The sequence below is a fragment of the Vidua chalybeata genome, chromosome 2, assembly GCF_026979565.1.
Source record: "Vidua chalybeata isolate OUT-0048 chromosome 2, bVidCha1 merged haplotype, whole genome shotgun sequence".
NCBI lineage: Eukaryota > Metazoa > Chordata > Aves > Passeriformes > Viduidae > Vidua > Vidua chalybeata.
Window position 1 is genome coordinate 115,558,798 of NC_071531.1, and position 21,462 is coordinate 115,580,259.

At 55.1% G+C, this 21,462-nt stretch overlaps 3 protein-coding genes across 4 annotated transcripts; 2 read left to right on the forward strand and 1 right to left on the reverse strand.

Annotated features, from left to right (window-relative positions):
- Nucleotides 1-69: 69 nt before the first annotated feature.
- Nucleotides 70-1,701, reverse strand: LOC128783499 (cytochrome c oxidase assembly factor 4 homolog, mitochondrial). Its single transcript, XM_053934255.1, has 2 exons — nt 1,616-1,701; nt 70-445 (listed from the first exon to the last, which is right to left on the reverse strand). The coding sequence occupies exon 2, from the start codon at nt 398-400 to the stop codon at nt 152-154; it is 249 nt and encodes an 82-aa protein (XP_053790230.1). The 5' UTR covers nt 401-445; nt 1,616-1,701; the 3' UTR covers nt 70-151.
- Nucleotides 1,702-1,741: 40 nt separating this feature from the next.
- On the forward strand, nt 1,742-10,929 carry PAAF1 (proteasomal ATPase associated factor 1). Its single transcript, XM_053934252.1, has 12 exons — nt 1,742-1,827; nt 1,905-1,945; nt 2,361-2,464; nt 2,772-2,861; nt 6,519-6,617; nt 7,275-7,425; nt 8,476-8,670; nt 9,010-9,101; nt 9,387-9,502; nt 10,046-10,128; nt 10,362-10,444; nt 10,812-10,929. Exons 1-12 carry the CDS (start codon nt 1,781-1,783, stop codon nt 10,887-10,889), a joined length of 1,179 nt encoding a protein of 392 aa, XP_053790227.1. The 5' UTR covers nt 1,742-1,780; the 3' UTR covers nt 10,890-10,929.
- Nucleotides 10,930-11,376: 447 nt separating this feature from the next.
- DNAJB13 (DnaJ heat shock protein family (Hsp40) member B13) lies at nt 11,377-17,253 on the forward strand. Of its 2 annotated transcripts, none has more exons than XM_053934253.1 (8): nt 11,377-11,470; nt 11,993-12,096; nt 12,328-12,489; nt 12,848-13,005; nt 13,743-13,856; nt 14,508-14,621; nt 14,708-14,784; nt 15,112-17,253. In XM_053934253.1, the coding sequence occupies exons 1-8, from the start codon at nt 11,403-11,405 to the stop codon at nt 15,266-15,268; spliced, it is 954 nt and encodes a 317-aa protein (XP_053790228.1). In that variant the 5' UTR covers nt 11,377-11,402; the 3' UTR covers nt 15,269-17,253. The 2 variants fall into 2 exon arrangements, with proteins under 2 accessions (XP_053790228.1, XP_053790229.1); XM_053934254.1 differs by having other exon boundaries at nt 15,115-17,253.
- Nucleotides 17,254-21,462: the final 4,209 nt, after the last annotated feature.

The following is a 21,462-nucleotide window of genomic DNA, read 5'->3' on the forward strand; positions in this document are numbered from 1 at the left end:
CCCTGGCACAGCTCGATGCTGTACCCTCCAAACCAGCCACCCTCCCCAACTTGCACAGACCGAGCCGAGGGGCGACAAACTCCAGGTTTAATTTCCCAACAATTCCACCTGGGTTTCCAAGCAGTTGGATGAAAACAAAGCCAGAAAGGTGTCAGTCCGGGGGCCGGGCTGGGCTCGGCCCGCGCTGCGGCTGCTGCCGCCGGGCCATGCAGGCGCCGAAGGCTCGGAGCTGTTCCTGGCAGTGCCGCCAGTCCTGCCGCTCCGCCATGCACTCCTGCAGCCGCCGGTGCTGCTCCAGGCAGCCGGTCCGCGCGATCCTGGCGTCCAGCGGGTCCTCGCCCTCCTCCGCCTCGCCCTGCTCCGCCGCCGCGCGGCTCCAGCCGTGCCCGGCCTTCGCCATGCGGCGCTGGGCACGGGGCAGGTGGCGCGGGGCGGTGGCGGTGTCCTTCGGGGACACCCGGAGCCCTCTGCAGCCCCGCTGCACCGCACCCCAGCCAGGGCTGCCCAGCGCCCTCCTCAACCTCCCCAGGCTCCCCGTTCCCTGGGGATGTCCGGCACCCTCCTCGATCCCCGCGGATCCCCTCTCAAGGCTCCCCATTCCCCAGGGATGCCCAGAACCCTCCTCAACCTCCCCAGGCTCCCCGTTCCCGGGGATGTCCAGCACCCTCCTCAATCCCCGCGGGTCCCCATTCCCCAGGGATGTCCAGCACCCTCCTCAATCCCCGCGGGTCCCCATTCCCCAGGGATGTCCGGCACCCTCCTCAATCCCCGCGGGTCCCCATTCCCCAGGGATGCCCAGCACCCTCCTCAATCCCCGCGGGTCCCCATTCCCCGGGGATGTCCAGCGCCCTCCTCAACCTCCCAAGGCTCCCCATTCCCCAGGGATGCCCAGCACCCTCCTCAATCTCCGCGGGTCCCCATTCCCCAGGGATGTCCGGCACCCTCCTCAATCCCCGCGGGTCCCCATTCCCCAGGGATGTCCGGCACCCTCCTCAATCCCCGCGGGTCCCCATTCCCCAGGGATGTCCGGTACCCTCCTCAATCCCCGCGGGTCCCCATTCCCCAGGGATGTCCGGCACCCTCCTCAATCCCCGCGGGTCCCCATTCCCCAGGGATGTCCGGCACCCTCCTCAACCTCCCCAGGCTCCCCATTCCCCAGGGATGCCCAGCACCCTCCTCAATCTCCGCGGGTCCCCATTCCCCAGGGATGCCCAGCACCCTCCTCAATCCCTGCGGATCCCCATTCCCCGGGGATGTCCAGCACTCTCCTCAACCTCCTAAGGCTCCCCGTTCCCGGGGATGCCCAGCGCCCTCCTCGATCCCCGCGGGTCCCCGTTCCCGGGGATGCCCAGCGCCCTCCCTAATCCCTGCGGATCCCCGTTCCCGGGGATGCCCAGCGCCCTCCCTAATCCCTGCGGATCCCCGTTCCCGGGGATGTCCAGCACCCTCCTCAACCTCCCAAGGCTCCCCATTCCCCAGGGATGCCCAGCACCCTCCTCAACCTTCCGCGGGTCCCCATTCCCCGGGGATGTCCAGCACCCTCCCCTCCCCTCCCCTCCCCTCCCCTCCCCTCCCCTCCCCTCCCCTCCCCACCCATGGGTGCAGCCCCCCGTACCAGCGCAGCGCGGTCCCTTTAAGGCGGGAGCTCGGCACGGCACTTCCGGGACGCGGCACGGCCGCGGCGGCGCTCGTTGATTGGCGGGTTCCTCCCCCTTTCCGCTCGCGCGGGGGTCGACGGGAAGCAAGGAGGCGGAAGTGTGTGCAGTTACCCCCGGCAAAGATGGCGGCGACGCTGCGGATCCAGAGCGACTGGAGCCGGGCGCTGAGGTGGGAACGGTCCCTTTCCTTGTCTCTGTCCTTGTCCCGCTCCCTGCCCCGCTCACGGCCGCTTCTTCTCTCTGCAGCAGGGACGAGGGCGAGGCGTGGCTGAGCTGCCGCAGCCCCGGTGAGTGGCCTGAAGAGGCCTCGAGGGAGCCGTGGGGGTGAGAGGGGATCGGGGAGGATCGAGAGGGTTCTGGGGGTGGAGGCTGTTCAAAGAGCAGGAACGGATGGCGATGGCCGGGGGACCCTTTGGGACAGGGGCTGGTGGCGGGATGCCCCGTGTGTTAGCAGGGAACGGGGCTGCTGGGGTGCTCTGCGGTTCAAACGGGGCTGCGGGTGTTGGGCTGGAAGGGATCGGGGTGGTTTGGGGATCCCTTTGGTGCTACAGGGTGTGGGGTCATCTAGGGATCCTGAGGGGATGGGGGTGTTTGAGTTCCCTGTGGGTAAGGAGGGGGTGAGCGAGGTTGGGGTCCCTCTGAGTGGGGAGGGAAGGTTTGGGGTCGCTGTGGGTGCTGGGGCTGACGGCTGCTGTCCCCCAGGGAAGCCCACCCTGTATGGCAGCGTCACCCGGCGCGGGCTCAGCTCCGACGGCGTCCCAGACATCGTGGCCTCCGAGGGATTCGTGGTCGGGGAAGTCACCAAGGTGCCAGGGCTGGGGGGAGAGGGGTTGCTGACCATCCCCTGTGCATAAAGGGGGCTGCTCTGACAGCAGGAGCTGTCGCCTGAGCCCTGCACAGTCCTGTCCTGCTGTGCACAGCCCTGGAGCTGGTCCCTACCATCCCACCTGCATCCTGAGGAGACGAGCCCCACACTGACCCTCCCATCAGTTTTCAGGCTCTGGGGTCCCACAGCTGGGTCCAAGCCACACTTCTGCCTCAGCAGCCTCTGTTTCAGGACTAACAGCACTTCTAATTATTTTTTTTTTTTTTCCTTGTTTCCCCCCACCCCAGAAAAGCATCCTCATTTCTTGTCCTCACGAAAACGTGTCCACGAAGTTCCTGGCTCCATACACAAGTTTTTGTAGGATTCACCAGAAAAGTGTGAGTAGCCTTGTGGGGTGGGAATCTTCTGGGAATGACTGGCAACTCTCACATGCCTGTCTGTGGTGCCCTCACAGCGAGGGGTGGCCTGGAGTGTGGATCTGCGTGTGAGGGGTGATCTCTCCATGGAGATGGAACTTGTGGTTTAGGGATGGTGTTCCCACTGAAACACCCTGGACCACGTGCCACTGACTCCTTCCCCCTTCAGCGGGGTGGAAACAGGGATGGGAGGCACAAAAGACAAAGCTCGGGGTTGAGATAAGAACAATTTACTGAGAACAGCAATGGAATAAAAACCGCAACAGTAGCAACAGCGTTAATTAACAAAACGCACAGGACAGAGAAGAGATCCGCTCACCACGAGGAACCCAAAACCCATGCCACCAAAATATCCCAAATGTCCCATGCTCCTGTAAAAATTAACCCTGTCCCGGCCAGAACCAGGACATTCCCCACCCCTCATTCTATCCCATATACTCATGCCCAAATCCCACACCACCCAACTATGTACACACAAAAGCACAGGAATCGTCTCTTTAATCAAAGGCTGTCCCTCCTAAATGTCTCAGGATAGGCATTTATATCCATTATACTGCTTTTCCTTGTCACCAGTGGACTTCCACTCCCTCTCATTGGTATCCAGGGGCTTTTTTAGCTGACTTTTAAATTCTTCCGCTGCCATTTTTTCACTTCTGAGCCTTATGAAATCAATCCAGTCCATTCTTTAAGACCTTGGTCTCTTCAGCAGTTTCTTTGGGAGCTCTTCTAAAACCCTGATCTTTTCCAAGGCCTGGCTTGGTAGCGTTGTGAGCTGTCGCGTGCAGGACGCTCGGGGACGGCTGCAGGTAGGACAGCGTAGTCACGGCAGATGGGACAGGTGCTGGAGTGCTCCTGGAGCCACGTCCTGATGCACTCTCTGTGGAATTCATGCCCGCACTCCAGCTCACACGAGCTTCTGCCTAGCTCCTCGTGGCATATTGTGCAGGGATCGTCACCGGAGGCTGCGCGTTCCTTGGGCTGTGTTTCCACGGAGGAGAAGCTGTCCTGTGGAGGGGAAGAGGGTTCCAGTCTGTAGTCCCAGATGAAGGCCTTTAGTTTTAGCACCTTTAGGTTCCTGTCCCACGTGATCGACGACAGCGCCTTGGCGTAGAGCGGCGGCGCGCTCCTTCTGAACGCCTGCCAGATGTCCCAGGTGCAGCAGGCTCTGTCCAGGTCGTCGAGGCACTGACTGTTCCGTGTATTCCCAAAGAGTACGTCTGCCACGGATAGTTCTGTCAGGTACTGAACGCCTTCCAGCCTGCTGTTCCACCTGTCCCGCTGCACCAGCAGCTCGTCCGCGCTGTACGCTTCCCTCACGCTTCCCACCAGTCGCGTCCAGAGGCTGTGAGTTCCCGTCCTTCTCCCAAGCCCCCTGTCAATGGCCACGTCCCGGGACAGGGATCCCAGCTGCTCGGCTTCAGAGCTGTCCAGCAGTACATCCACGTGGGCCCCTGCAAACCAGCACTCGTACAGCCAGAGCAGCAAGGACTGATCCGGAAGGCGGGTGAAACGTTCTCGGGCTGATTGCAGCTTACGTTGGGATTCGCTGATTATCTCTGGCTCTGCCTCTTCCTCCTCTTCTGAGGACGCTTCATCCTCTTCTGAGGACTCTTCATCTTCTTCATCCTCTTCATCCCTCAGTAAGGAAACTAATTCGGTGTTGGATGTGTTCTGTTCAGGAGCGACTGCTCCCGCCGTGCGTTGTTCCTCTGGTGCAGCTGCAGTTTGGGTGGCCACGGTGCCTGTTGTTCTGCTTTCCTCCTCCTCCTCCTCCTCCTCTTCTTCCTGAGGGGACTGGCTGGTCTCCAGCAGTGTCCGATAAAGAGTAGCCAGGGCCCAGCACAGTGCAGTAAGTTGCTCCTCCCTGGAACCACCACAGCGTTTCTCTTTCAGATATTCTGCCACTTTAACAGGGTCTTGTATTTGTTGAGGGGTGAATTTCCAAACCACTGGAGCCGAATACTCCTTCAAAAGCTGGCCGATTTTCTCCCACCTTCCGTGCCACTCATCATTATCCGCTCTCTGAAAGACCTTCCCAATAATCTCTTTGGTAACTCTAAAGATGAAGTAGACCATAAAGGTGATGTAGACCAGAGGGAGGAGATATAGCAGACTGAACGGCAATGTGCTTTCTTCAGTATTCAGAAGCAGCTCAAAAGCTGCTTTAAAAGGCTTAAAGGAGTTAAAGGAGGGAAAAAGGTTGTGAAGGTATTCATGCCCCGTTCCTCCCACGGACTGGGAACGATTACTAGCCATCTCCTGGAGGTAGTGTATCATGCCACAAGTTGACGCCACAAAATCCATGCATACAAGAATCTTGAACCATCTCTCTAAGCTGTTAAAGTGCTTTATCAGGACCACGCAGGGAAGTATAAACCTGCACAGGTACCACTCCACGAAGAGCTGACTAAGCCACATCGAGACCGGCGACTGTACCTAACACGCCACACACTCAGCTCAGACTTGCTTCCAGCCCGCTGCGGGCAGAGCTGTCCTTATCTCGACCCTGACGACTCACTGGGAGCAGCAGTGGGACAGGGACCGACCGCGGGGAGCCGGCCGGGAAGAAGGGAAGCGGGAAAAAAGGAACTTTTTCCCGCCGCCGCACGGAGAGCTGGGATCGGGGAACATCCTCCTCCTGGCCCTGCCCCTCCTGCCGCTGGAAAACTTAACCCTGTCCTGGCTGGAGCCAATCTGCGTTTCTTGTTCCTCCTGTCCTTGGCGTTTACCGCTGTAGCGCGTTTTTATCTTCCACCCACAGCCTGAAAATCCCATTCAAAAAATGCAATGCAAATGCAGCTCACAGAATCACAGAATTCCTAACGTCAGAAAATCCCTCTGAGATCACCGAGCTCAACCTGTGCCCGATGCCCACCTTGTCCCCAGCCCAGAGCAGTGAGTGCCACATCCAGCCCTTCCCTGGACACCTGCAGGGATGGGCACTCCAAACCTCCCTTCCACTGTTTAAAACCCTTTTCCATGGAGAAATTCCTCTTGATGTCCAACCTGGCCCAGCCTGAGGCCGTTCCCTCTCCTCCTGTCCCTGTTCCCCCCCAGCTGTCCCCTCCTGTCAGGAGCTGTGCAGAGCCACAAGGTCCCCCCTGAGCCTCCTTTTCTCCAGGCTGAGCCCCTTTCCCAACTCCTTCAGCCTCTCCTGGCGCTCCAGCCCCATCCCCAGCTCCGTTCCCTGCCCTGGACACGCTCCAGCCCCTCAATGTCCTTCTTCTGAGGGGCCTCAATTTCATATAAAGAACTAGTTTTGGTTCCATGTTTCGGCAAATTTAGGCTGTGACTTTGGCTTCATAAATATTTCAAACTGTGTATTGTGGGCTTGTGAGTCAGGCCAGTTACCCTGAGCTGTTTTCTTATTTCTCATCTGTTTACAGGACCTGTTAGAAAAGTGCAGATTTCTCTTCCACCTGGGATAAACCTGGAATATAGCTGCTGCTTCTTGTGCAGGCTTCTGCCTCAGCATTCCTTTTTCTCCTGGCCTTGCAGAGTCACAGGCAGAGAATGTGCTTAGCAGGTCTCCCCCTGTACAGAACTAGGCTCTTGAGCAGAAATATTTATATACAGAACTATATAAAGCTAATTCTTGGTGCTTTTACCTTGCTGCAGATTACCTGCCTTGATATATCCAGTGGTGGAGGACTCGGAGTGTCTACCAGCACGGACGGGACCATGAAAATATGGCAGGCTGCAAATGGAGAAATAAGAGTAAGAACATCTGGCTTGGATGTTTTTGTGTTGCCTGTGACATTCCTGAAGTCCTGAAGGCCATGACTTTGGTCAGGCTGTCCACACCCTGTGAAGAATGTGGCTTTTTAATGACAAGCTAATTGAAATTGGGCATCTTGGAGGCTTTAAGTCAAATCTGCTGGAAAAGGTGGCTTCTCCCAAGGGGGATGTTGCTCAGAGAGGTACTCAGGAGTAACAGGTCACTGACAGCCCCTATCCTGCATGGTAAAGGCACTGAATTTCTTATGAAAGAGAGAAGAGGAAAAAAGATTTCGGTGCTGGATTAGCTCCATCCTGGCTTGTGGCCTTCCCAGTAAAGAGGGAAAGCTCCTTCTTGTGGAGCATGACCTGTCAGCTCCTTGTTTGGCAGAGGATAAAGACATTTAACCTGTCTAGCAGCAAATATAGTATCTTCTGCTATGTAATTAGCTGCTCAAATGATAGAGGGAGGCCCAAAGTCACCTCTTTGACTGCCCCAAATCCAGACCACTCCATTCCAGCAATGCAGACCCAGAGGATTTGAGTTTAATCCTTTGCCCATGTGGGAATGCCAAGTTTTCCAGTGTCATAACTCAATGACTGCTCGGCACGAGGATGATGACAATGGAACTAGCACGTAGTTCTTTGTTTTTCCAGAGACTTTTGGAAGGCCATGTGTATGATGTGAATTGTTGCAGGTTTTTCCCATCGGGCCTCGTGGTTCTGAGTGGGGGAATGGATGCCCAGCTAAAGATCTGGTCAGCAGAAGATGCCAGCTGTGTAGTAACATTTAAAGGTCACAAAGGAGGTACAGAGCCCTTAAAATGCTTCATTTGCTGTGTGTGTACTTGCCTTGCACTCCAGGGCTGATGTCCAGTCTGCAACCTGCTGCACTCTGTGTTTCATGTCTGGAATGTGGCATCAGATGCCCAAAACACTACCCCAAATTCTCTCTTCCCTGAGCTGCCAATTGCTGTGTCCAGGCTCTGGTTTACTCTGTCCCATGAGGTGCTGGGCTTGATTGAGAGGTTAACAAACCCCGTGGCTGGCTGCCCTAAACTTGATTCACTGAAAAACCCATCTTGTGCTGATTTGTTCTTACATGATTTGGGGGTTGGAACTTGTTCTTCAAGGTCCCTCCCCACCCAAGCCATTCTATAATCTGTTTGTGGGCATTGAAAATGCTTTTGCAGCCATGTCCTCTAACCAAACCAGGGGGTGTGGCAGAACCTTGGTCAGAGTGACGCTGCCAGTCACTCTCCAGGTGACTTTAGTCACTGCTTATTCCTCCAGCCCAAACTGCTGCAGTCTGTTTGCTTGGCTTATCCTGTCCTTTGAGCTTCTGTGGGGCAAGTGGCAATTAAATCTTCTGACCACCTGGCTGTATTCTGTTAAGAAAACCATTGTCATTTTTCAGATCCAAATTTGACAGCCCACAGTAAAATAAAGTAATTAAGGGGTCTTAGAGCCAGCAGACACTGCTCTTTGATGTTGCTGTAGCTGGACAACAAGGATGATGCTTTTGGGATTATCCAGGGGTGGACATGAGAACGTTTAAAAGTGCCAGGCTCTTTTCTGCCCAAATTGGATTCATTTTGTGCGGCACCAGCTCGGGCTGAGGTGAGGTGCTGCTGATCATTTGATTGATAATATCTTCCCTTTGTGCCAGATGGTGGTTCCACACTGTGGGGTTTTCTGGGAGCTGCTGCCTTCCACAGGCACCTTTTTCTAGAAGCACAACTTGTCTGTGTGTGCCTGCTGTCACTGGGGACAGCGGCCTGGAGCCAGTAGTCGAGTTCAGCTCGGGAAATCGGGTGTTTTTTGTGTCCCTATGGACACAGTCTTTGGTTTCATGCAGGTGTTCTGGACACTGCCATTGTGGATCGGGGAAGGAACGTCCTGTCCTGCTCCAGGGATGGCACTGCCCGTCTCTGGGACTGTGGGAAGTCTGCCTGCCTGGGCGTCATCGCTGACTGCGGCTCTCCCGTCAACGGCATCGCCGTGGGCACCGCTGACAACTCCCTGAACCTGGGCACACCCGAGAAACCTCCCAGTAAGGGCCTTTCCCTTGAAATCCCCCTCATCTCCCCGTCCCAAACTGCTTAGGTTTGTCCCCAGTAATCCCAAGTGTCGGGAATGCTGCTCCATGCCCTCGTGGCACCGTGGGAAGGGAACAGAGCGCTCCGGTCCTGGGTGGAATTCAGCCCTATCAACCTTCATCACTACTGAGTGATGAAGACTGAGCTCTGCGTGGTTGCTGGCCTTCCTGGGGTCTCGGGATCTGGAGGAATCTTGCTGCAATTCAGCTGGGGTGATCCAAGCTGTTGGGTTCTGATCCCACCAAGGTTTGTTGTGCAGCTACAGCTGGAATTGCCTGTTGTCCTTTTTCCAGGTGAACGTGAGGTGGGGACAGAAGGGAAAATCCTGCTGCTGGCTCGAGAGGACAAGAAGCTTCAAGGAGTGGGACTGCAGAGCAGGCAGCCAGTAAGGATCTGGGGCTGTCAGAGCACTGGGATGGGGAACTGAGCCATGTTAAACCTAATTTGGAGGAGAGGTCAAAGCCTGGTGCAATAAAGGGATGCTCTCTCTCCTTCCTCCTGGGCAGATTTTTATGTGAGGAGTAAGAATTGCTCAGGATTTAACTTGAGAACAGGGAAGACAGTATTTAAAATTAAACAGTGGCAGCTGTACCATCTTCTGAATAAATGTCTGCTTCCCTCTCGTGGGTGTCCCACGTGCCTGACACTTGGTTTGTTCCCAAATCCTCAGGTGTTCCTCTTCATTGGATCTGATGCCTTCAACTGCTGCACGTTCCTGTCAAGCACCTACGTTCTGGCAGGGACTCAGGATGGGAATATCTACCAGCTGGATGTGAGAAACACAAAGTGAGTGCGTGCCTGGGACAAACAGCCAGTGTTTTGGCTGGAAAAGAGAGGCAGAGGGTGCTGCCAGGCAGTGCCACTTCCAAGGGGTGCATCCCATTGCATCCTGAGCCTCTTGCATTATTTTGACGTGCTGTGTGTATTGTTGTATAAAATTTGTATCATTTTATATTTGTATCATCTGTGTGCGCACACGTGTAGATAAATGGGGCAGAAAACTTCTCGTCATCAACACTCCCACACTGCCCATTTCATTCCCTCTTGTGGATCCTGACACTTACCCTGATCCTCATTCCAGCACAGGACTGGAACTGAGCTGTGGCATTTTATTGCTGTTCCCTGCTAACTCAGTCCATAGGAAAAAATCAAGGAATGGTTTGGGTTGGAAAGGACCCCTTAAAGCTCACCCCTTCCCATGGGCAGGGACACCTCCCACTGTCCCCAAGCCCCCATCCAGCCTGGCCTTGGGCACTCCCAGGGATGCAGGGGCAGCCCCAGCTGCTCTGATCAACAATCCTCATCCCTTGTTTCTGCTCCTTTCCCTAGTGCTCCAATCCAGGTGATCCACAGATCAGGAGCGCCAGTGCTTTCCCTGCTCCCGTACCGGGATGGATTTATTGCCAGCCAAGGTAATCCCAGGGCTGTTTGGTGCCCCTAGAAATCCTGTAATCAAGTCAAGGAGCCTTGTGCTCTTTGGGCATTGTCCTCTTGCCCCTTTGCTTTGGGGTTTCCACCCTCCATATCCCTCATACCCCTCCAAAACGGGGCCTCCAAGGCGCTGGAGCCTTTTCCCACTGGAATTTCTGTCTGCAATTAAGAGCGTGGCTGGTTCCACTGACTGGCTGCTGTGCCTTCCTCGCAGGGGATGGCACCTGCTTCATTGTTCAGCAGGACCTGGATTATGTCCTGGATCTCACCGAGGCCGACTGCGACCCCGTGTACAAGGTGAGGAACGTGGGGTATCCCTGAGGAGAAGGGACAGGGAAAGCTGATGCCAGGCAGGAGGCAGCTGCCTTTACCTCAGGCTTTTCACCTCAGCAGCTTCCTTCACACAGTTGGCTTCTGAGCTCATCTTTGTTTTTTCTACCTGAATAATCCTGATATTTTGCATAAACCAATCCTCTGCAGAATTCCCTGACTTTATCTCGGTTGTGCAGGAGCTGGCTGGAGTGGTGGAGTCGGAGCAGCTCTGGCAGAACTGTGTTCCTATAAAAAGTGTGGATAAAGAGTGCTGGGAGAATCCTGAGGGTAAAAGCAAGGGTGCTGCCTGACCCATCTTGTTCCCTTTTTTTTTTTTTTTTTCCTTCTTCAGGTGGCTTCTTGGGAGAAGGAAATCTACACGTGCTGCAGGGATGGGATAGTGAGGAGATACCAACTTGGTGACCTTTAAGTGTTTGAAGGGGCCGAATAAAGGAGAAGCGTGTGGGAAAGGCTCTTGCAAGCCGATTTTCCTGGCATGTGCGTGTACAAGTTTGAGGCTGTTGGGATGACCAGGCTCCACACACAGTGTTTTTGTAATGGGTCACATTTTTTGCTACTACACAGCTGGGATCAATTTCTAATTTAGAGAGGACCTTGTGTTGCAATGATGTTGTGGTTGCATTTCCAGTGCTGAAAATATGCTGTTTGTAGTGGGGGGGGGAAATAAATAAATAAAGGGGGAGAGGGGGTGCAGTGAAAGTGACTGTCACAGTATAGCGTGAAATAAACCGCTGCTTTGATAACACCTGTGTTAATACACGTGTTTCCATGAAAACTTGGGGATTTTTAAGAAAAAAGAGATGCGGCGGGCGAGGATTGAGCGGGCCCGGCAGAGTGCGGAAGTGAGCGGGAGAAACTACGCTTCCCGTGGTGCCCCGCGCGGCGCGGACCGGAAGTCGTGTCGCTATAGCAACGGGACGCCATGGGCCTGGACTACTACGCTGTGCTGGAGCTGGACCGCGGGGCCACCGCCGACGCCATCAAGAAGGCGTGAGGGACCCCCGGCATCAGAGAGACCCCCTGGGCCGGGGGGGTGGCGGCGGGAGTGGGGCGGCGCCGTGCGTGGCTGTCCTTGGCCTTCCCCACCCCTGCCCCACAGTGGGGACTGCGAGGGGGGGAAAGGGTCTGGGAGCAGGCCGGGCTGGGTGTGGGAATGGGGTCAGTGGGTCTGGGAAGGCTCCAGGGAGAGCTCAGGGCCCCTTGCAGGGCCTGAAGGGGCTCCAGGAGAGCTGGAGAGGGACTGGGGACGAGGGATGGAGGGACAGGACCCAGGGAATGGCTCCCACTGCCAGAGGGCAGGGATGGGTGGGATATTGGGAAGGAAATCATGGCTGTGGGGGTGCTGAGCCCTGGCACAGGTGCCCAGAGAAGCTGTGGCTGTCCCGATCCCTGGAAGTTGTTCCAAGCCCCGTCCAGCCTGGGATAGTGGAAGGTGTCCCTGCCTATGGCAGGGGCTGGGACTGGGATGGGCTTTAAAGTCCCCCTGAGCCCGAAGCACCCTGTGCTCCTCAGCTATCGGAAGTTGGCCCTGAAGTACCACCCACTGAAATGCAAGGAGCCCTGGGGCCCGAAGAGGTTCCAGCAGCTGGCGGAGGCCTACGATGTGCTCAGCGACCGTAAGTGGGAGTGTCCCCTTCCTCTGACCGCAGGGGCAGGAGGGGCTGTGAATTCCTGCTCCCTGGCACGACCAGCTCCGTGCCCCACAGCCCAGCTGGGAACGGGCACACACTCCCACGTCTGTCCCCCCCGTTCCTGGGAACCCCTCTTCTCCAGCCTCCCCCCAGACAAAACCTGGATCTCAGCCTGGGGCTCTGCCTCATTTTCCCAACACTTCCTTGTTCCCTAAGCTATGAAGAAAGGCATCTACGACAAATTTGGGGAGGAGGGGCTCAAAGGTGGCATCCCCTTGGAGTGTGGGAGCGACAACCCTTGGAGCGTCGGATACGTGTTCCACAACAACCCCGAGAAAGTCTTCAGGGAGTTCTTTGGAGGGGACAACCCCTTTGCAGGTAGGCTGGGAGACTTTGGGGCTGGCTGGGGTCCGTCTGTGGAGCTGCCAGCTCGGAACATCAAGCGTTCCAGGAATGCTTCCCTGCCCAACTGCTCTCAGATCCCTCTGGTGCTCGGAGGAGAGATCCTGACTCCCCCTAGTCCTGGCTGGGGGAGAGGCCTGGAGGTGCTGTTCAGGCTGTCAGCTTTCCCCATCTGCTGCTGGGAGCCTTCCTGGGATTCCCATCAAAAAGAGGGATTAGGGAGGCGAGGCTGCCATAAACACTCCTGGAAAGGAAACGGGTGGGAGGTAACGACCCCGGAGGACCCCCCAGCTCTGACCCCAGTGAGGGGCTGTCCCTCTGCTCCCTCCCACAGAGTTCTTTGCCGAGGATGGCTCGGAGGTGCTGCTGCCCTTTGGAGGGCCCCGAGGCCGGGGGGCCCTGCGGCAGGACCCCCCCGTGGTGCGGGATCTCTACGTGTCCCTCGAGGACCTGTTCCATGGCTGCACCAAGAAGATCAAGATCTCCCGCAGGGTAGGGGCTGTGGGGCTGAAGGGGCTGGATTCTGGGGCGAGCTCTGCCCTCGCTGTGGGACCTTGGGGATTTGGGGATGGCCCTGCCCCAGGAGCTTGTCGCTCCAAACCCAGGAGGAGCTGAACCAGCGTTCTCCCCCCAGCTTGGCAAAGGGAATTCAGCGTGGGAGCTGGTAGGAAGCGAGGGCTGATCTCAGAGATGGGTGGGGAAGGAGCTCAGGGTGCTCTGGGCTCCCATAATTCCATTTTCACACTGCACTGTGTCTCCTTTTTGTGCCCTTGGTTGACCCCTCTGTCCCCCTCCTTGTTGTCCCAGTCTCCTGGACCCAGCCCTGAGTCTCTCCTGCTCTAGGATATGAGGAAACAGCCTCAAGCTGTGCCAGGGGAGGTTTAGGGTGGACATTAGGGAAAATTTCTGCGCTGAAAGGCTGGTCAGGCAGTGGAATAGGCTGCCCAGGGCAGTAGTGGAGTCCCCATTCCTGGAGGGATTTAGAGCTGTGTGGATGTGGCACCTGGGGATATGGGTTAGTGGTGGCCTGGCAATGCTGGGAGAACAACTGCACTCCATGATCTTGGAGGGCTTTTCCGACCTAAACGATCCCACGTGATCCCTGTGATCTGATCCCCTGTGTACCCAGAGCCACTTTGGTGTGGAGTACAAGCCAGGCTTGCCCTTTCCTCTGGCGAGCAGAGCGCTGCTGACCCTCCCTCTCTGGGCCCCTCGCTGTGCACGCCCAGGTGATGAACGAGGACGGGCAGACGAGCACCATCAGGGACAAGATCCTAACCATTGACGTGCAGCCGGGGTGGCAGCGCGGCACCACGGTCACCTTTGAGAGGGAAGGAGACCAGGTGAGCACAGAACCACAGAATAATCAGGTTTGGAAGGGACCCCTGGAGATCACCTCATCCAACACCCCCGCGCAGGCAGGAACTCATCCAGGTGGCTTTGGAATGTCTCCAGAGAGGAGACTCCATGTTCCCCCCGGGCAGCTGTTCCAGTCCTGTGCCCACTCCATGGGAAAAGTTTCCCACTGCTGAGGGCACTTGGCAGCATGACCACCAGAGAGACTCAGCATTACTGTGCTCAGAAGCACTCTGAGGAGCCGTCCCTGCCTGGATTTCCCTCAGAACAGGTTAAAGAAAAAATAATTGAAAGGGCTGGTTTTCTTCCTGGCAGAAACACAGTTCTGGATTTGCCCTTGCCTGGGCAGGCATCTTGGATAAAAGACTCCTTTTTCTCTTAAGGGAAGAAAATACCTTTCCCTTCTCTCTAGCCAGCTGAAAACAGCAACAAAAGAGCAGGAATTTGTGTCAGTTTTCCCAGTATAAAATAATTTTCAGGTTTCCAAGGACAGGTTGGACGTGGCTTGGGGCAACCTGGTCTGGTGGAAGGTGTCCCTGCCAATGGCAGGGGGTGGAACTGGGTGAATTTTAATGTCCCTTCCAACCCAAACCGTGCTGGCATTCCCTGATTCTGTGCTCTTTTCCCCCTCCAATTAGGGCCCAAACATCATTCCAGCTGACATCACCTTTGTTGTCCAAGAGAAGCTGCACCCAAGGTTCAAAAGGATCGACAACAACCTCCTTTATGTTGCCAAAATCTCCCTGGCAAAGGTAGAGGGCCGAGTGAGGGGCCAGAGGTTCACCTTTGGGCTCTGGGGCTGCAGCAGCAGCTCCTGGTGCCCCTCCGTGCCCGGCAGGCACTGACTGGATGCACCCTGGATGTGTGGACGCTGGATGGGAGGCTGCTGAACATCCCCATCAACGACATCGTGGAGTAAGTGCCAGGGGAAAACGGGGCTGAGCGGGCACTTGGGAGGAACTCCAACAGGTTTTCCAGCAGGTTTGGGGCTGCAGGAGGAGGAGGATGCCCACAGTGAGTGACTCTTTGGGTCTGGGGCCACATTGCTGGGAGCAGAGGCAAGGAGAGGGCTGGGTGTGGGTGGATGAGGGTGGATGCTGGAAGAGGAGGACAAGCCCTGGGTAAAACTGGAGGAGCAAATGACCTGAGAAACCCACGTGGGGCTCTGCAGGTGGGGCTGGGGGCCATGGCTCCCGTGTTGGGACCATCCCACAGCTCCTCTCAGCCCCTTCCTTTGCTCAGCAGCCCCAAGTACTACAAAATGGTGCCGGGAGAGGGAATGCCGCTGGCCCAGGACCCGCAGCGCAAGGGGGACCTCTACATCTACTTTGACATCCTCTTCCCCAAGAGGCTCAGCCCTGAGGTGAAAACACTCCTGAAGAGCGTCCTCCAGCCCTAGGGACAGTGACCTTCCCCCTCTCCCCCCTGCCTTATCCCCCCAGTAAAGCTTTGGAGCCAGCACTAGGACTGGGCAGAAGTTCTTCCAAATGCTGGGAACCCTACGACACAGGATCGCCCTAAAACAACAGCCTGGCCCAGGTCCAGCTGGCTTTGTGGTCTCTGCTCTCCAGCTCCCACCCTGCAGCAGCAGCTCTGCAGCCCTGAGGAGGCCGAGGGAGGATTTTGGGGCTGATGGAGGGAGGCACCCATGGCCAAGACCCTACCCAAGAGCCTCAGTGCTTTATTTTCCTAATATATATACAGAATCTGTCCCTACTAAAGCTGAGCCCTGACAGCACAGGGAGAGGTCAGGTAACACTTGTGTTTTCCAATGGCACTCCAGGGCTGGGAGAATGGCCTAAAAAGGGGAGGAAATCCTGACCCTGCTGCGATCAGACCCCATAGGGGTGGTTTATAGTGCCCGTAAGGAATAATGGGAGGCTGTGCCGGGAAAAGCAGTACTGAAGGGAACATGCCAGGCTGTTAGAAACGTCATTTCCAGGGAGTAAACCCCAGCAGAGAGGAAGGAGGAGCCCCGTGTCCCTGTGCCTGAGCCCACACCACGCTGCCGGTGAGGCTGGCGGCTTTGGGGCCGTTCTCTGCTGTGGGATCGCCCCGCGGAGCCTCGAGGGTCCCGGTCCCGCCGGGGCTGCGCTACCGCGCCTGTCCACAGGAGGGCAGCACCGCGTGCGGAGAGCCGCTCCCGGCTCCGGTACCGGCTGCGACGCGCCGTCGGTCCCAAATCCAGGAAACAGCCTCCAAAATAGGATACTACCTTGAAATGTCTCCCAAGGCCGGCAGCTCCTCACCGCTGAGCACCACAATTCCCTGATCCCGAGGGATCGCCCCGCGGAGCCTCGAGGGTTCCGGTCCCGCCGGGGCTGCAGTACCGGGCGTGTCCACAGGAGGGCAGCAGCGCGCAGTCCCGCTCAGCGCTGTCCCGGCTCCGGTACCGGCTGCGACCCGCCTTCGGTCCCAAATCCAGGAAACAGCCTCCAAGATGCTGTAGGATGCTACTTTGAAATGTCTCCCAAGGCCGGCAGCTCCTCACCGCCGAGCACCTCAATTCCCTGATCCCGAGGGATCGCCCCGCGGAGCCTCGAGGCTCCCATCCCCGCCGGGGCTGCAGTACCGGGCGTGTCCACAGGAGGGCAGCACCGCGCAGTCCCGCACGGCGCTGTCCCGGCTCCGGTACCGGCTGTGACCCGCGTTCGGTCCCAAATCCAGGAAACAGCCTCCAAAATAGGATACTACCTTGAAATGTCTCCCAAGGCCGGCAGCTCCTCATTGCCGAGCACCACAATTCCCTGATCCCGAGGGTCCCATCCCCGCCGGGGCTGCAGTACCGGGCGTGTCCACAGGAGGGCAGCACCGCGCAGTCCCGCTCAGCGCTGTCCCGGCTCCGGTACCGGCTGTGACCCGCGTTCGGTCCCAGTGCTGGCACCAATCCACTCCTGGTTCCTTACAAAGTTCATCTCAGCTTTGCAAAAACCAGCCCCTGCTGCACAGAGCGCCGGTCCTCAGTGACCTCCACTTCCCTGGAAAACCTGCTCCAGCCCCAGGCTGTACCAAGGCTTGGAGCGAGACCCAGCTACAAATGGAATTGTGGAAACAGCCTCCAAAATGTTGTAAGACACTACTTTGAAATGTCTCCCAAGGGCGGTAGCTCCTCACCGCTGAGCACCTCAATTCCCTGATCCCGAGGGATCGCCCCGCAGAGCCTCGAGGCTCCCGGCCCTGCTGCGCCTCAGGTTCCGCGTCCCGGGAAATGGGAATGAAAGGATTCGGAGCATCCCGGCCGGCACAGCTCCGCTCTCATCGCTCACTGCGGGGTTTGATCAGCCAGAGGTGACACCGACTCAAACAAAAAAGTGCCCTTCTCTTCCAGCATTTTCCTCCCTACCTATTCCAGCCATTAAAGGGATGTTCGTTTTTCTTACTGTATTCTTTGCCGAATTTTATTGGAACCATTTTCATCCCAGACCCCATTTGTCTGTGACTCAATCCTTTGTTATTGTACTTTGGACAAAATAAGGGACACCAGGGATGCTGGACCACAGGAAATCTCATTAAAACCTGACAGTGAAAAGTTTTAAGGCACTCCAGAACCCAGAAATCTGTTCATGCCTGGTCAGGCCACCCCAATTCTGTCACATCCACCTGAGCTGTGCAGGTGAGGCCAAGGCTCCCCCTCCTCCTAGGAATCCCTGTCAGAGCACAAAGCCACATTGCCAATGTCAGATATTGCCAATTTCAGATATTGCCAATTTCAGATATTGCCAATTTCAGATATTGCCAATTTCGGATATTTGCCATAAGCAGGCAAACCCCAAGGGCTCCCCATTCACTCCTAGCTCAAACCGCTTTCCTTGACATACATTTTATGACCTGGAGACCCCATAATTAACTATCTTGCCCCCCAAATGTTTATTCTCTCCCCTCCGGATAAGATTTGCCCTCCAAAATATTCATTGTAGCTTTATAGAGCTACTCAAGTTTTTCCCCCAAATTTTCCACATCTCTCCACTACCAATCACCTCAGTTTACCTCAAAATATTCCTTCTCTACCATGCAGATTACCTCAGATTTTACCCTCATAATTTTTCACTACCTGCCGACTTCTAATTACCTCATTTTTACCTCAAAATCTTCATTATCTCCCCTACAGATTAATTCAGATTTTATGCCCAAACTGTTCATTTTATCCCCTACAGATTACCTCAGATTTTTCCTCGTCTTTTACACTTCACAAAAAATATATATATCCCATAATTAAAAATAATTAAAATTGCTGAAAATTAGTCAAAATTCTCAGTGAAAAAAAAAAAAAAACAGGATGGGAACAGCAAAAGGAGCTAAGTGTTGAAGGTGGTTTTTTGTTCAGTGTCCTTATGGTCTGCAGGAACTGGTAATTTTATAACTGGGAGTGAACACTTGGTTCCACTTAAAGGCAGGAAAGCAATGCATTGTCAGTGTCATCAATTGTTTCACCACTGAAAAAAAAAACCTCCCAGTTCTCTCCGTGTGCCAGACAGAAGGTTCAGGCGAGGAATTAAACCCCAGGAGTGCATTTTGCTTTTCTAACTCGCTGCTCGGCCGTGCCAGAGTGTCAAAACGCCATCGTGCTCCTGAGCACCATCCCCTGGCTCTGCTCTGGTGCCTGGGCTGCGCCACCTGAAACATCCCAAAATAATTCTCTGGGCGGTTTTTTGGCACCTGTGTCCCTGCAGGCGTTCCCGGGGAGGCCGGGAGAGGGCACATCTCCACCAGGGATTTATTTCCCTGCTGCTCAGCAGTGCCAGTGAGGATTTTCCAGCTCGCTCTGCTCACTCAGGACCTTGGGGTTTCACCACGTAATGCTGCGGGGTTTTTTTGGATTTGTTTGTTTGTTTGTTTGTTTTTGTTGTTGTTGTTGGTTTTTTGTTTGTTTTTTTTGTGTTTTTTTTTTTTTTTTTTTGGTGTGTTTTTTGGTTTTTTTTTTTTTTTTTTTTTTTTTTTTTTTTTTTTGGTGTTTTGTTTTTTTTTTTCTTTCCTTTCTCCCCTTCTTTGCTCCTCGGGATGAATTCCCAGGCTGGCTGGAGGCTGGAGCTCCGCTTTGCCACTTGGAAGTGGGAGGTTTGTGGAATAAAATCTGTTTGGAATTGTTCAGATGGAGCCTGCGGGACTCTCATCTGTTCCTTCCCCGAGGTTCCTGGGGGACGATGTGCTGTTATGGCTGGGATGCTCTCTATGAAAAACCCAAAACCCTGGAAAAGACAGACTTTGCTGGCCTTGAGAGCGCACGGCACCTCCCATCTGTCTCTTCTGATTCAGGCTGTAGAAGCAATCGAATGCAGCAAGCATTCATTTCAGCCACCCTGAGAAGCAAACGTTCACGATTTGCCAGCAACTCAAACCATTCCATTTATCTTTACAGAGCGAGGTCGGAAACACCAAAAGTTGCCCATTGGAGGCTTTTATAACCAGCCCCTGAGTGAGTTTGCCGTGGCGCTGCGATGCTCTGGAAACGGCGAGTGGCAAAGCTGCACACCTCCAGCAGCAGCACACCAACTCTGCCGCTGAGTCTCAGCCCCCGAGGGAACCAAACCTGAAGAGCTTCCCACTGAAGAGCCATTTAAACCCAGGGACGGAGCGATTTCACGCGGCGATTCCCATGCTGATAATTCCCTGCCATTCCGTTTCCAGGCTCCCTCTTCCCCAGCTGGGAGCAGCGCACATCCCGGGGGGAATGCCGGCTTCAGGGTGAGCCCCTCAAAGCCCGGCTTTCTCTCCAAGTCCCGCTGGGTTCTGCTGGCTGCTCTTTAAGCCCTGCCTAAGCGGAGCTCTGCTTTACACCGCTGAGAAAGGAGGGATCAGCTTCCAAAGCTCCGTGTTTGAGCGGGGATTAACAAGGCTTGGAGGCAATTTGCAAACACACAAACTCTCCCTGGCTGCTGCTTCAGGAGCCTTTTCTTAGAGCATCTCCCAGCCGGCCTCAGAGACAGAGAGGGCTTGGCTTATCTCTGCCAGTCCCCCTTCACAGGCTGCTGCGAAATTCCAGGCTTAAATCATCCCTTAAGCCCCTTGCTGGGGTGCAAACCCAGCCCCTGGGCTCAGGGACACCACTGGCAAACCCCTCTCCCCCTTTTGGAGCTCTGACTGCAGTGCCTGTGAGCCTCAAAGGTTTTCTTTAGAAATAAACCCAAAAATGCACCAAAATAACACCAAAAGGTGTTGGGGCCGCATTCCCCTCAGCGCGCTTTTCCTTAGCAAAACTCTGGCTGCTTCTAACAACAAAAGGTTCCACCAAGCTGGGAGGAAAAGCCTTTGGACCAGCTTGGAATGGGCTCAGAAGGCCCCAGATAATCCAGGGTTGTGTGGGTGTGTCATTCAGATCAATTTCAACACGGGCAGGAGGAAATAGAGCTTTTAAAGTTTATTAAACAACACGCCAAGTGTAAATCTGGTCAGGAGGCACAGAAACACATCACCCTGCCAGGACACAGAGCAGAGCTGTCCAAAGCAGAGGCAGCAGCAATGAAAACTCTGAGACAGGGCTGTTATCTCATCCAGATACCTCAGAAAACAGAAACCCCAAATAGTTTAAATGCCAGGAAAACCACACTGTTTCCCCTGATTTTTCTTTTCTTTTTAACATCTTGGAAAGCCAGCTAAGGAAGGAAGTGGCTGCCACCACACAGGGCAGGAGAATCTGCTGGTGAGGTTTTATTCAAATCCAAAATGCTAATCCAAAAGTCACCTCCTGCTTCCTCTTTTGTTTCTTGAGTAAACTCCAGGATATTTGCCTCAGGAGCTGTAGTGACTCTGAAATTGCTGCCTTTTCCTCTGAAGAGAATTATCTGTCTGTCCTGGTGACACAGGACAGTTTTTCTGGGGGGGATCACATCCTTCTCCTTGAAGACTGCTGTGTTTTGTTTTCCTGCTCTGCGTGGCAGAAATGGATGTTATCTTTGAGAACAGACAGTGCCGTGGAAGGGCTGTCAGTGAACAGCCTCCCATCCTTTGGGAGCCCACAGCTGGATCTGCAGGGAGGAGAGCTGAAATTCCAGAGGATGGATCCCTGAGCCTGACTGGGACACCCTGAGGCTGCTCTACCAGAGCCCACCTTGATGCTGAGCAGAAGGGCAGGAGGCAGAGTGCCAAAACTTTCAAATATCCTGTGGGAAACTTGACTAAAACTCACCTAATTTTCATCAGCACTGAGCAGTGCGGTGCCTTCACTTACTTCCCTCTGCTTTGCTGTGTCTTTTGCTCAGTTTAACCTGGGTTAAGCCTGCCTTTCCATAGGCTTGTCCCTGTTTTCTCAGGGTAACTTAGGTCACAGGTTTTTGAGGTGTCAGCTCTGAAGCTCTGCTCCTGCTGTCACCAAATCTAGGGGGGATATTGCCACTGGTGGCAGAGGAGCAAAGATAACCACTGTGAGTCTTCTGCTGAAGGGAACTTTGAAACTGCTCACTAATTCAATCATCTCATGCACTCTGGTTCCCAGCACAGCCCTAACTCCCTTCCTTCCTTCCTGGGGAAGAAGAAATGAGGACACTGGGGGAATTATAGCTGCATTACAGATAACACTGGCATCCCACAGCAGGGGAATTGCTCGCTGTCTCCCTGCTTGGTATGCTCAGAAGCCTTGGAGGCACACAGGAGCCCGAG

Excerpts from the sequence above, each read along its gene's own strand:
- LOC128783499 (XM_053934255.1), bottom strand. The coding sequence starts at position 400 with ATGGCGAAGGCCGGGCACGGCTGGAGCCGCGCGGCGGCGGAGCAGGGC.
- PAAF1 (XM_053934252.1), top strand. The coding sequence starts at position 1,781 with ATGGCGGCGACGCTGCGGATCCAGAGCGACTGGAGCCGGGCGCTGAG. Across the intron at positions 6,618-7,274 it reads CTGCAAATGGAGAAATAAGA|AGACTTTTGGAAGGCCATGT; the intron begins GTAAGAACATCT and ends TTGTTTTTCCAG. Across the intron at positions 8,671-9,009 it reads CACACCCGAGAAACCTCCCA|GTGAACGTGAGGTGGGGACA; the intron begins GTAAGGGCCTTT and ends TCCTTTTTCCAG.
- DNAJB13 (XM_053934253.1), top strand. The coding sequence starts at position 11,403 with ATGGGCCTGGACTACTACGCTGTGCTGGAGCTGGACCGCGGGGCCACC. Across the intron at positions 12,490-12,847 it reads AGGGGACAACCCCTTTGCAG|AGTTCTTTGCCGAGGATGGC; the intron begins GTAGGCTGGGAG and ends TCCCTCCCACAG. Across the intron at positions 14,785-15,111 it reads CCCATCAACGACATCGTGGA|CAGCCCCAAGTACTACAAAA; the intron begins GTAAGTGCCAGG and ends TCCTTTGCTCAG.